This window comes from Corvus hawaiiensis, chromosome 3, assembly GCF_020740725.1.
Source record: "Corvus hawaiiensis isolate bCorHaw1 chromosome 3, bCorHaw1.pri.cur, whole genome shotgun sequence".
Lineage (NCBI taxonomy): Eukaryota > Metazoa > Chordata > Aves > Passeriformes > Corvidae > Corvus > Corvus hawaiiensis.
The window spans coordinates 59,091,228-59,105,655 of NC_063215.1; the positions used below are offsets into that span (position 1 = coordinate 59,091,228).

General features: G+C 43.4%; 1 protein-coding gene across 3 annotated transcripts in view; it reads right to left on the reverse strand.

Moving 5' to 3' along the window:
- Positions 1 to 8,925, reverse strand: part of IGF2R (insulin like growth factor 2 receptor) — a 57,664-nt gene extending 48,739 nt beyond the window's left edge. For all 3 annotated transcript variants that reach the window (XM_048299441.1, XM_048299440.1, XM_048299442.1), the window contains exons 1-2: positions 8,792 to 8,925; positions 800 to 933 (exon numbers count right to left, since the gene is read on the reverse strand). In XM_048299441.1, the coding sequence (XP_048155398.1) occupies positions 800 to 933; positions 8,792 to 8,895 (238 nt within the window). In that variant the 5' untranslated portion in view covers positions 8,896 to 8,925. The remainder of the gene's footprint in view (positions 1 to 799; positions 934 to 8,791) is intronic.
- Positions 8,926 to 14,428: the final 5,503 nt, after the last annotated feature.

Below are 14,428 nucleotides of genomic sequence, written 5' to 3' on the forward strand. Positions count from 1 at the left end.
GCTTTATTCTATTAGAAGTAACAGTCAACAATCAGCCGCCTCTTGAACAGTACTCATATATTATTGTTAGCCAAAACACAAAAGCAACCTTGAAAGCAACAAACATCCATGAAAATATCATGAAAAAATACTGTTCAGAACACAAGGTGCTTCTGACTGATGAAATCAAGTGCATGTGTATAGGAATATGCCAGTTTCATATTTAGATCAGTATGCACAAGTCCACCTCTCCTCAAAATACCAAGAACAGCTGTGAACTACCGAAGTCGTGACCAGATTTGACTAGTGTAACCAAAACCAGAGAACTGCATGTAATTAACTTCCTTTCTGTGTGGAACAACTTGAAGACGACACCCAGGACACTTAGCAGTACTCCCAAGATTGCATTACAGAGAGTAACCTGCCTCTGAACAAAGACCTGATATTACATCAGGCCAGGCTGAGTATACTTTAGAGCTGTAACTTAAGCTCTATCCTGTGTTAGTATTTACAAAGTTGTACACAGTCCATATCCTGCCACAGGTAGATGCACTTATGCTACTTGAGATAGCCTTGCATACTTTCACACTAGATTACAGTTAACTAGACCATAAGATTTCACAGTCCCATAAAGCGATTATCTACAATCAGATCATGTTTCACCAAATCTCCCCAGTAAATCTGCAACAAAACAAAGTTTTACACTGTTCCAAGAAGGGGAAAAAAAAGAAATCTTTGCTAACACATCAAAGTTTCTAATAGTTATAAGACCACCCACTAACATTGCTCTAAACTACCTACAATACACTTGTTTACTTACCTACAGAAAGATAGGTCTTCTTTTTGATGTCATATGCACAGACTGCACTTGTCCTTCCACACTCTTCAACACCAGAACAGAAATTTATTTTATAAAGCACCTCTTTGTCTGCATCAATTGCTTCCCAAGTGTAACTGAAAAGACAAAAATGCCTGTCAATTGGTATTCAAGTTGTCTGAATTGCATATCACCTAGATACAAGTCCCTGAAATAGCCAAGTTGAAGGCTAAGAGCACCACTAACTTAAATTCCCATTCTGTTCTATATTTGTAAATACCAGAAATAATTTCTATTTTGTTGGGACTAAGAGCAAAACAGATTTAACCACTTGTGGAATGTAATATCAAATCCATTTTTCCCCCTTTCTTGAACATCCAATCATCCATTCTTCCCCATCAAACCTCTGTGAAGGCCACTCTGACTAAGGATCATTACCTGTGATATATTATCCTTGACAACCTGATACATTTCTCATATGCCTTTGGCAGGCTGGACACTACTGCACCTTAGTATTCCGCCCAACAACAGTGGCAGAAGTGCTAAGTCTAAGTGGAATAGAGCAGCCAGTCTCATCCTGCAGGGGAGCCGCCCAGCTTCAGGGTCAAAATTGGGGTTGAGAGTCTTCCAGTATTCAGACCAAAAGATGCTAACAGTACATATTAGGGCCTAGCTGCACCTTAAGGTATTATATATATATATATATGTACACCTCAGTATCTCAGTATCTCAATAGAACAGTTCCTAAAGGATGATGTAAAAAGCTGCAAACCAAGCAAAGCTATCCACAAGACACTCAGTGAAAGACCACACTACCTAGCTACAGACATATCAGAAAGCCAGCTGTCTAAAAACTGGGAAAGGAACATGAAGCTCAGGTTAAATATAACTGGGAATAAATCCAAGTAACAGCAGAAAAATATCAAATGCAGCACAGTTCAGAGACAGAGCAAGAATTCCTTCCCCTCACAGCAGGCACTAGGACTGCAGCAAAATGTGGTCACTCACATGACACAGTACTGCTCAGTTTTGAGGCAGGCCCAGGTCACTTAGTTTAGAGCCAGGAACTCTTTAGACAGCCTGGCTTACTATCAGGGTGCTCTGGCCAAGCTCTGTTAAAAAAACACAGCTCAATAAACATCTGCAGTCACCTTGGCTCAGCTACCCCTCTTCTGGCACTGGCAGCAGCCTGCATCCTCTGGACACTTGATTTTTGCACGATAACAGATTCCGCAGCTTCCCTTCTATCCCAAGTGGAAACTTCAGTAGGATTAATAAAGACTCATCATCACATCAGAAAACTGAGGTCAGCACAGTGACTTATTAGGCATTCATGTTATTTACAACTCACACAAAATTTAGTGCACCTATCTGACCCACAGAAGCATTTGTCTTAATGTACAAATCTCAGTTGATAAGAAGCTTCACGCATCAGGTTTGTTTGCCTTAATCTCTAGGTCATATGTGTTGCACCACTCAGCATTATCATACTCCAGATTCCCCAGGAGGAGAAACCATTCCTGTTCAGCTCTGAAGTCCAGTTTTTGGATGAGAAAGGGGCAACAACAGTTCAGCTACTTTATTTTAAATTTTAAATCTTCTGAGAACTCCTCTCACACCCAGTGCATCCCAGATCTAATCAAAGAGCCAGCAGTAAGATATCACATACTTTTCCATTTTAGCTACTGACTACGGGGCTCTTGGATTCCCTGTACTACAGCAGCCATGTTCAATTCAGATTGCTAATGGCTGGAACAAGTTAAGGACAAATACAAGAGAATTCTCTGTGAACTGAAAAAACAAAGAAAATCTTTATATATTAGTGTATTATTATATTTGAGGCTTTATATCCTAATATAAGGGTCAAAAATAACTCGCCAGGTATTGAGTCATACCCAAAACACCAATAAAGTTATGTATTCAAGGACTGTGTCTCAATCCTAGACAAATACCTGCCACTATTCTTTCCTCATAAGCAGGCAGACCTGACCTTTTACAATCATACTGATGAGCTCTCTCAGCTAGTCTGTTGCATTTCTGAAGTGGATAAAGGCAGTATCGATGCAGAAGGATGATGAGAAGTTAGCTACACTACAGAATAACCAAAGTTCAGCAGTGGAATAAAGCTTTTCAACACACAAAAAAAGAAGTTAGAAGAACCTGACTATCTTCAAGGGCTCTGAAAACATCAAGAGATTAAAACCAAAGCTGGTTTTACATCCAGGAGAAAATGCATTTCAATCCAAACCCAATTTCTTCACAATGAAGCCTCAGAAAGTTAGCATTTCTCAAATTGAGAACTGAAAATTTCTCAAGGGCTCCGGTACTCTTTTTTTTGACTGGTCTCTGAAGATGACAAAAAGGTAACATAATATTAAGGCACAAAGCTTTTAATCAAGCTGGGGTGTTCTTCAGTGTGTTGTTGGTTTTTATAGGGAACTTGCAAGTTAAAATCTGTTTGTGAATGGAACAAGAATTTAAATCCTTCACACAACTGAATTATCATTCAGAGATTAAGGTTTTGCTTCCCCAGTCCATGTTAACATGTTATGAAACAGAGGAAATCAGCATCTTCAAGTCAGTTCACCCACAGGCAAAACAGAAACAAGACAAGCAGTTTACAGAACAGAAGCAAAGCAGCCACTGAAGCCAGATCTTCCCTCTGCCCTGTCACAGGCCCCTGGACAGGGAAGGTTGAGGAATTCTTCAAAACAGTCCGCACAAAAGGAGTATGAAATCCAATGTTCAATCATGTTCCAAACCACAACTTCAGGGGCCCATAGAAGTGGAAATCTAGTGCAGTTCCAGAGTAGTATTACTTTCATGGATGTTACAGAGACTTCTATTTTTTTTTTTTATCTGTGGGAAGAGCAAGGTGGGATTTATTCATTGCGAGTAACAGCACCCTGGATGTAGCCTAAGCAGCTGTTCTCAGAGAGATGAAAAATACTTTCGCAGTAAAAGCAAAAATTATTTCTCACACAAGTAAGATTCCTGGCACTAAATCAGTACCTGGGAACAGTTTCAAGTTGCATGTGCTCTACTTTTCAATAAGATACAAGCTGACCTCTCCACTACAATCCATAAGGGAAACAATCTCTTGGCAATCACATTGCCCATCCTGACCATGTGAGTCACATGGACTGGCTTCCTCCAGCTAGCTCAGCATTCACCTCCACCAGTGGTGAAGCCTGATGTAATTAACTCCTTGCCAGGGCCAGACGAAGTTATCTTGTTTGAAGGGCTTAAGCTATCCTGGTTCAATGCAGTTGAGCTAGTTTAGGGAGCTGTTATACCAACAGCTTTTAAAAGCAACAGCCATGATCACAGGGTGGGGTGTGATGCAGTCTCTGATAAAGAGAGCTCAGTAAAATGATACCTCACAGATTAAACCATTCAAACAGCCGTTTCTGGAGCAATTCAAGGTTGGGGCTCAAACAAAATGTCTGCCCTGTTTAAAACTGTCAAACAGTTATTTTTGCTGAAACCACAACATGACGCTTGTTTTCTGATAAACCCAACTGTGAGCTATCCCACAATTAGAGGGATGAAACATACACTCACGTCAACCACCCCCCACCCCCTGCCCTGGGCAGGCGCTCCTGTCTCCTGCCAGCGTTGCTGGCCCAAGCACCTGACACAAGCTGGGCCCAGGGACTGTCCTCTCTCAAAATTAACTCAGCAAAAACAACAGGTGCATGTGCATGTGTGTGGAGGGGGAACTGAGCCTGGCCAGCTCCCCCTATGGCCATGCACCAGCAGTGGGAGGCACAGAAGGAGGCAGTGCCAGCTCAGGCCACTGTCAAAAGCAGTTGCGCAAGCAAGGTCCAAACGAGTTGTTGAGAATAACCTTGCCTGCAGGTCAGCCTTTCCAGTTACCTAGCTTTGTTTTTGAGACACTGAAGCAATCGCATAAAAAAGTAAATTAATCTACTTTTCAGCAAGCTGCAACATCAAATGAGAGCTCTGCTTTTTTTTTTTTTAACTAATCAAAGAAGAATATGAAAAAAATAACATAAGAAAGGGGAAAGCAAGCCTAGTTTACTTTGTAATCAGAAGCTGAGGCACTGAAGTCAAGCAAGGTTCAGAAGGCTAACACTTGTCATATCATGTGCATCCCAATGCCAGAGCCACTTTGAGGTCTGAGCACTAGTGAACCACTTCAAATCAGCAGAGCACCAGAGAGACTACTGCCACCATTCTCCTAACAATAGTTCAAGCTTTTTGGTTCTCAAACTGTTACCCGAGGAATGACTGCTGGCAAGAACAGTACACCCTGCTCCAAACAGCTGTAAAGCATAGATGCAAAGAATCATGCATTTTCTCTCTGAGGAATGCACTGAAATAGCTCATTCTGCTGAGGGGGTGTTACACAGATGACCTGGCAGAGAGACAAGGCAACCTACAACCACAGAGTTGGAAAGCAGATCCACATGTGATTATGCATCCACACAATTTTGTGCCCAGATGCTTCTCAGCTGTCAGAACATTGCAGAGATTAAACGAGTATCCAAAGCTCTTTATGAGCAGTTTCAACCACCACAATCTCAGGCAGACAAGCTCAGGAACAATTTCCAGGATGGCCACTGCAAATTTGACGCTTGCAGCTCACTTGCCACAGAAATCACTATTAGATGTGACTACTATTTTCACATAAATATGTATGGTAAAGAAATCTCTATGTCAAAGCAAGCTCTCCTTACAGAAAATGCAAGCTTGAATGGCACAAAGTACAGCTGTCACTATGCCTCAAGAGCTTTTTAATGCATCCCTACCCATGCTTAATTCTGCCCTAGCTCACCCGTCCCCTTTTCCAACTACCACGCACACTGTTTGTCTTCAGGCAAGTTTTCTTGCGTGTGCATCATGCATGACAGACTTACAGCTACACCACAAGCTCTTCAGCTTTTTGCATCCAGAAGACATTTGGTCTTTCATGCTGCACTCTAAACCACACCTACTACACCATTTTACAGAGTGTTTAAGAAAAGGGGTAGCAATTTGAAGTTTAAGTACACAAGAGCTACAGAAGGCAGCTCATGTGCTGAGAAATCACATTCAGACATTACAATGGCAGCTTCCCAGGGACATGACACAACCATTCACATCGGTATATAGGTCCAGTAATATCTTATTTATGACATCTCCCACTTAAATATGTCAAAGCGCTTAATAGAGCGGAATGAGTGCACCTAAAGGTCACCTCTCTGTACTCAGCATGTGCTTCTTTACCAAGGCCAAGCTGAACGCTAACTCCACGGTTTCAAGCAGCACAGATGAGGACAGTTGTGGTTTCACAACAAGGGCTGAAAAGACAGTGTTTGAATGAACAGAAGTGTAGGTACAGTCAGCTGTAGGAGTTGTGTTATTAAAAACTATGCATTTAACATTAAAGAGAATTGACTTACAACCCCAAAATTTGAAGTCTGCGTAATAGCAATCCTGTGTTGTACAGCAGCTTGAGATTCCCTTACATCCACAAGTCTAAAAATCATTGAAGTTATGCACCAGTTCCTATCCTTGCAAGGGGGCAAAAACATCACCTGTCATTACATCACCTCTCATCCAGTACAGATTTTCAGGCACAGCCCACAGAGGAGGCAGTTTCTGTCTGCTGCTCTACCATCACACTCGAAACATATTCTGCTTTTTTTTTTTTTTTTTTAAGAAATAAAGGAAAGTTACATAGCAACTTTTGCAGTGTTATGTGGAAAGTGAACCCAAACTCTCAAGATTTGAAGTAGATGGACTTGAATAACAGGTCACAAAATTAACTCTAATTCCAGAATTTTTCCTGCATTGTAACACGAAAGATGTAAGGGGAAGAAGAAAAATTCAGAGAGAGACCAAACTGGCTAGTAACTTCTTATATCCAACCAGTTCCCTGTGTTCTTTCCCAGGTGCTCATATTGCACCAATCCAGGAGAAACCTCTACACAGAAGATAAAAAAAGAATTCCAACTGCAAGTCACATGACAGCACAGTCAGCTGTCGGAGCAAACAAGAACAAAGCATAACAAAATCAGAGACTGAAGCCATGTCATTAGACAAAGTTTCAGAGAATGAAAGCTTTTCTTCCTTCCCCAGACCATCCAAGCATACCAGCAGTAAGGCTACACAAAACAATGAAAACCTCCAACTCAAGTTTAAGTAGCCTCATGCCACAGTTCTTGCGCAAAGCAGTTTTGACACCTTTCCTCCTTCTGGCAAAACAACTTTCCTATTCTTACTTAAAGGAAAGCCAGTGCCTCTTCTAATCCCCAGCAGTTTCCTTCTTTGCCCACCTTTTGACATTCACACACCACACACAGGAGCTGCTGCAGTTTCACCAGCCCTATCACAGCACACAAAACCCAGGACACTGTTTTCTTAACGGCTGTAAAACAAAAAAAAACCTTGTCTTAAGCCAGTACAAAAATAGGTCAGTCAGGGACTTCTCCTGCACACTGGCATCATAACTTTTGGCTGAAAATTCCACCAGTAGCGTGTTTGCATTACCTGCATCATTCCTCACTTGGTATAGTCTTTTGGCAACTATACCCAAGAAAACACTTCACCACTGAACTCCTTGGGGACTTCCCACCTAACAGACAACAAGTTCTTGTTTCTTCTTTTACCCATTAGAGATTACTGGACATAAGTCCTTCCAAGCAGTTTTTACCCTGCCATGGCACAACAGCAAATGCATGTTTTTGAAGCAGTTCATCTTAAAAGGAAACCTGCTGATTGTGCAAATTATGTGCAAATTATTTTCACTTGCCAGTAACAAAATGAAACTAGCTTAAGTAATTTGCCTCCAAAATGAGACTGCATGTCCCTCCATAGCACTCTCAAATATTCCACTTGTCACAGACCCACAACAAAGCAAAGACAGACATTGACAGGACTTAACACTACTCTCAGAGTAGGAACTGCTTGACAATCAAATAATTTAGGGTGGGTTTAAAAAAAAAAACAACCAAACCAAACCAAACAAAAAACCAAACCAACAACAAAAATCACTCATCAGGGTAGCTAAATTCCCTCCAGAAGCTACATGATAGTTTCTCATTTCTGTCTCAATTCTGCAATTAGGGTGGTCATCTGACAAAACCATAAAACCAATTTTTGCCACCCTCATGGGTTATTCTTGCAAGCCAATCTACTTTTTTTTCCCGCTTTTTCAACATTTAACAATATCATATCCCAGATTCTGCCAGGTGGACAGCCCATTCCCTCCAGAGATCCAACCTCTGCCCTTAGTGTTACATTCAGTCTGCTACATTGGTGCCTTCACAGTGACACTGAATGAAATAATGTGTTGTTGTATGTACCCTGCATATTCCGGCTAAATAATTGAGAAATTAAGACCAGCAAGATATTGGTGCTAGACTAAATTCACGGCTGAAGTTAGAGCAGAAAAATGTCAAGACATGAATAATGATGACACCTCGACATGGCAGTTTCTGAAAGCTTTCCTACCTCGCCTGTAAGTAACTGAATGGCACATGGTGATGTCCTCAGCAAGAAGCCAACTCTCAAGTGACATCCCTTCCAAACCAACACCACTTCGTGTTTTTCAGACTACACTGAACACAGGCGCAGTCCTGACCACAGGCGACTTACACAGAGCAAGTCTACTCATCCTCTCACCCGCAGATTTCCTGTATTTGCAGAGATCCACGCAGAGAGGTCCCGGAGGGGACCGGCCCCTCAGCCGCCCCTCAGGCTCCCAGTCCTACTGCGCGTTCGCCACGGACCAGCCTCGGCCTCACGCCCGGGGACACGGCCACCGCTTCCCCCGGAGATCCCCGGCCTGACCCTTCCCGGAAGGGGCGACCAATAGCCGGGGCGACCAGGCCCGCGCTGCGGAGTCCCGGTGCTGCGCTCCCGCGGAGGGCAGGAGCGGCACGGGCACCAAGAGACATCCCGACCCCCCCGCCCTCCCCGCGCCCTCCCCCCCCCCCAATTACAGCCCTTCTCCAGCCGCCCCATCGCGTCCCAGCGGCCGTCCACCTGCACAAGTCCTGGTAGGAGCCGGGGAGTGCCTCGGCGGCCGCCCCGGACGCCGAAAGCAGCGCCAGGAGGGCGCCGAGGAGCAGCGAGGCCATGGGCGCCATGGGCCGAGCTGCCCCGGGACGTCAGGCGGCGCCGGCGGCGCGTCATGTGACCGTCGCGCGCCCCCGCCCCGGTCATGTGACCGCCGCCGTGTGCGGGCCGGGCGCTGAGGGGCCGCGCCGCCTCCCCCGCAGCCCCTGCGGTGACACCGCGGCACCGCCGCCCGCGCACGGGACACCCGCGGTCCCCGGGCTGCGCCTGTGGCTGCTGCCCGGCCGGCTGAGGTGCGCGGCGGCTCGGCCCGTGGGACGCAGTGCCAGTGGGTTGGAGTGTCCCGGAGCGTGTCCTGCGGAGGGCAACAAAGATTAAGGGGCCGGAGCAACTCTTAGCAAGGACAGGTTGAGGGAGCTGGGCCTGGTCAGCCACGAGAAGAGACCTCATCGGTGTCTTTAAGTATCTTAAGGGCGAGTGCCGAGAGGATGTTTCCAGGCTCTTCTGGTGGTGCCCAGCAATAGGACAGGAGGCAATGGGTAGAAACTGATGCACAGGAAGTTTCACCTGTGATGCCTTTTCCTGGTCCTAAAATCAAGAGTCAGACACGATTAGAAGAAGGAAAAGGGATGTTACCTTGGTATTTATTTTAAGGATCCTTAGGTGCACACGTCCAGGTCAAATGCATCGAAATGCACCCCGCAATGCACACCCCCAAAAGATCTGGTATAACATTATAGGTTTTACTAATTAGCATATCTATCAAAAATTCCCCAATGAGGGGCTTGAGTGAGGGCCCCCGCCTCTCCAAGGAACCTTCCCCTGGATGGTTCTATCTTAGTTTACAGAATGTGTTCTGGAGAGGACCTTGGGGTCTGGGACACACTGATCCCTAACTACGAAGCTTCTAAAATGTTTAGTCTCCTAGCTTGACAAACAAGGCCAAGAATGTAGGCAAAAAGCACTAAAGAATACAGAAGTTGTAAAAAGGTATAACAGGGGTAGAAAAGAAAAGGCAAAAAAAGTCATCATGGCATCACCTGAACATGAGGAAGAACTTCTTTACTGTGCGGGTGACCACACACTGGAACACGTTGTCCAGAAAGGCTGTGGAGCCTCCCTCACTGGAGACACTCAGGAATGATCTGGACACAATCCTGTGCCGTGTGTTCTGGGACAACCCTGTTGGAGCAGGGAGGTTGGACCAGATGACCCACTGTGGTCCCTTCTGACCTGACCCATTCTGTGATTCTGTGGTGTGGTGGTTGGGTCAAAGAAATGCTGTTTGGAAAAAGTTAAATGGGGCTTTAAAAAAGTTATTCGAAATGTGCAGTGAAATCAGGAAACTAAACCCATTAGGGATGAAGACTGAGGAGGCAAAGACAGTGATGTGGTTGGTTCTGGCTGTAAGAGTTATTACTGCAGCAGGGAAGCTGGTGTGGTGTAGAAATTATCCCCATTTCAAACAGAGGGCAGGAGGGGAGGCTTGCACAAGGCAGCAGCTTTGCCAGGAGGAAGTGGAGCACACACTATCCTACCTCCACTGCCTCCTGGACTACAGAGAAAAGCGATCCAGCCTGGAGCTTGCATAGTTATTTCCAGGACTTAGCAAATTATAACTGCAACATTAAGATTTAAAAGAGATAATTAATTAGCAGTAAATTTTTGTGAAAGGGCAGTTAAGAAGAAAAGTATCTTTGAGAGTGGTAAGAGGCATAAGGATGAGAGAATGAAAGAAAACTAAAAATTACACTCATTAAACAGACAGCTGTCTTGTGTGAAGAAATCCTGTTCTCTAATTATGAATGCTTTCCAAAAGCCATTTGCACAAAAAAGCAAAAAAGGCCTACAACTGAAATAGTTTTTCTTGCCCCATTCCCTGGCATCCATGAGACTAAGACAGCACTGAAGATTTGCCTCTCTGGCAGTTCAGCCTGATTCCAGACTGCTGTGATCTCCTTTTCCTCTCTTTTTTCCTCAGATATGACCCACCTTTATGGTAGCATTAGTTCTGCAGCAGGGCAGTCAGCTGGCTAAAGATGCTGCTTTGGCTGAAAGTTAACATGCTATTCTGATTGTTTTGTGCAAGCTGTGTTTTTTGCAGCTGTACCTGTCACCTGACTTACTTGGCTCACTGCATATCTGCACAAACACCACCAGCAGCTTCAGACGGGGGAGAGGAACTAAGAAAAAGAAATAATGAAAGGGACTGAGTAAATGCTATTGTCCTCTACAGTTTTCTACTACAATATAATGGATTATTGTCAATTCTTGCTCTTTTGTTTTAACCTTCAGTGGATTCCTGAAAGCTCCAAATCTGATTACCCAAGAATCCCTGTTGTCTGCTTTTAAGACTCTAGTATGTATAGTTTAAAGACAGCCTTGATTACACCAATTCAAAGGCTCAAAAAGACAAAAGCAGTTGACAAAAAGAATACCAAGTCTGTTATTTCTGTGGTTATGTTTCTTAAACTTTGCTGCTCTGCCGGCAGGACTGGTATCACTCACTCTACACAGAGCAGTGCAAATAGAAAAGACTCGGTGGAAATCATGTCTCTGCTTACCAACTTGAATTAAAAATTTATCAGCCAGGAAATTCACTGCAGACAGCAGAGCAGGCAGACAGGCTGTAGTTGCTGATCTTATTAGCTGCCCGGGTTTCTGCAAGTAGGGCTTTATCCCTGAAATTTTCTTTGTGTAGATTTAAGTGGATGAGTGACTCCACTGAAGACGATGTGACAGCTCACCTTGGTAACTTTAAGAATACATATAAATATTGCAGTGTCAGGGCCTGGCAGTGTAGAAACAGTTAATTTCAGTTACCTGGTAAGAGCTAACTCAAAGTTGTTTACTGACAAAAGAATGAAGAAGTTTAGAGTGGCATTCTTCACTCTTTGTACTGCTATGTGTGCGTAGGCCTCTGTATTTGCACAAGACTTCAGAGCATACAGAGAAAAGTTTGTATAAGTTTCTTTGCATACAGAGAAAAGTTTGTATAAGTGAACAGCTACCTAGCAAGAAGGAAAGAAATTGAAATACCTGGGGAAAAATCCCAGTTAGAAAGGAAAAGAAACAGACCAGAAATTCTCCTTCCATCTGCTGTGCTAGTACATAAGCATCAACCTAACAAAGAACCAATGTTGCAACACAGCAAGGATGCTGCAGAAATACTGAAATACACAGTGTAAGTGCAAATACCTTTAAAATAAAAATATGAAGTAAAAATTTGCATATTTCAATCGTGACTACTTCCATTTACTACATATTTTCCTTAGCTTTTATAATCTGGTGGATGCAGCAGTTCTCTCAAGATTCATGGAATTTCTCCCATGTTTAAAACTAGCTACATGCATAGAAATGGGCAGGAGCTATGTGTCAGTCATTTTTGTATCCTAAACTATGTTTTGCAAATAGGCCATAGAAATATGCCATTCTGAATATAATTTATAAATAATAACGTAAATATTTACCTCCCATGCTTAATAATACTGGCATCTCAGCTAACCATGTACCATGGCACAGTGTTAAAATATTCTGAAATTATGTAAATGTCTTAATCTTACCTTTTCCTTTCCCTCAGGAGAAGCTCAGCGCGATGGCTGCTAGTTATGTGGAGTAAATCCCAGTACACCTGAAAGTAATGCTGCAATATCCATGTTATGGATGGTTTTCAGTAGGCACAGTGTCATGAATAAGTGATGGATACATAGGTCCTCTAGGATTCTTCTTTTCATCTTGCCAGGTGTCAAATGTTGCATCATTTCTTGTTCTTCTGACTCACAGTCTTGCTTCATGTGGTCACTATCAGCTGTGCAGTTCAGGCTGGCTGAGAGGCAGCACACTTTTACTGTTACTGTCTCAGTTCCCTTTAACACTCATATGTGATCTCTATTTTTTTCAATAATAGGAACAAAAAAGTTTTCAGCATCCAGAGCTGTTTTAAATTTGATTGTGGGAAGTTCCTTCTCCAGTGAGGTCTGGACAGTTTATTTCTATCTATCTGTAAGCTACAGTATGTTAAAGTAATTGCTTTTATGCTTCATGAAAACTTCATAAGGCTCTTCCGTGGAGCTGCGCAGTTTTCCCAAAATACAGATGTGCCACTCACTGGGTAGTTACTTTTTCTTTCCTGTTCTCTTGCTTGCCATACTATAGTTAAGTCTTCCTAAGATTACGCCCCTTGCCATTACTTCTGAATTACTTTATTCTTTTTGCTGCCTGTTCAGTCTTTCACCCTTTCTCCAAAGCTTTCTACTTCTTTCTGTTCTATGTCTACTGTCCTTAGCATTTTTAAAGGCAAGCTGTTGATAAGAGTTACCTTCTGGTTTGTTGTGAGGAGTTATCCTGCTTTATAACAATTTAAAATAAGCCTGTTGAGGAAAACTGTCCCTGATGACCTTGTTTTGCAGACTTAGGTTTAGGCTTCCCAGTGCAGTTAGAGAGATAATTAATGACATTTCCTAATCTAGCTGATACTGTTCAATGATACTGTAAAAGAACATCAGCTTTGTCTGAACACTTTGACGTTATGTGAAATCTTTTTCTTGTTGAGAAAGTCCTTATGTGCTGTACTCATACTTGGTGTTTGCACTGAAAAGGGCACTGTTTCGTGCTGTGGCTTAGAAGATTAGTGTTGATAATCTAGAGATGTTTTGGTTATTGCTGAGCAGGGCTTACACAGCATCAAGGTCTTTTCTGCCTCTCACCCCACTGCACCAGCCAGAGGGCTGGAGGTGCAAAAGGTGTTGGGAGGGGGCACAGCCAGGACAGCCAGCCCCAACTGACAACAGGGGTATCCCACACCATACAGCATCATGCTCAGCATATAGGGCTGGGGGAAGAAGGAGGAAGGGGGGGACGTTTGGAGTGACAATGTTTGTCTTCCCAAGTCACTGTTACACATGATGAAGCCCAGCTTTCCTGGGGATGGCTGAACACCTGCCTGCCTATGGGCAGCAGTGAATGTATGCCTTGTTTGCTTTGCTTGTGGCGTGGCTTTTGCTTTCTGTATTAAATTGTCTTTATCTCAACCCACAGGTTTTCTCACTTTTACCCGTCCAGTTCTCTCCTACATCCCACTGGAGGGGAGTGAGCAAGCGGCTCATGGGGCTTAGTTTCCAGCTGGGTCTAAACCACAGCACTAGCCTAGAGTAGCTGAAAACAACTGTGGATCCTTGGCTGGAAGAAGTGCAAGCTGGTGCAAGATATGTAAAGACCACTTTATCACCATGGCAAAAACCTGCAGGTATCTCGTGCGGAAGTGAATAAATGAATCATCTGGAAGTCTTACTGCTCTATCATGCTGTATTTTTATTCTAAGACAATGGGCAACATTTCCTTTTCTAATTCAGTAGTTATTTCACCTAATTCAGTAGTATTATGTAAGGAAATAAGTTGTCATCTGTTCCTTCTTGATTGTTACAAGGTAGCTGATAAATTTCTGGTTTGCTGTATTTTTCCTGCTTCTTTGTAATGGGATTTCTTTCCCATGTAGCTGAAGGGCACTAAAATCACAATGCTATTTTCAGGATCACACTTAAAAATTAACAAGCTTCATACACAGCAGAGAAATTACCAAATTGGTTTTGCTTAAAGCATTAAGGC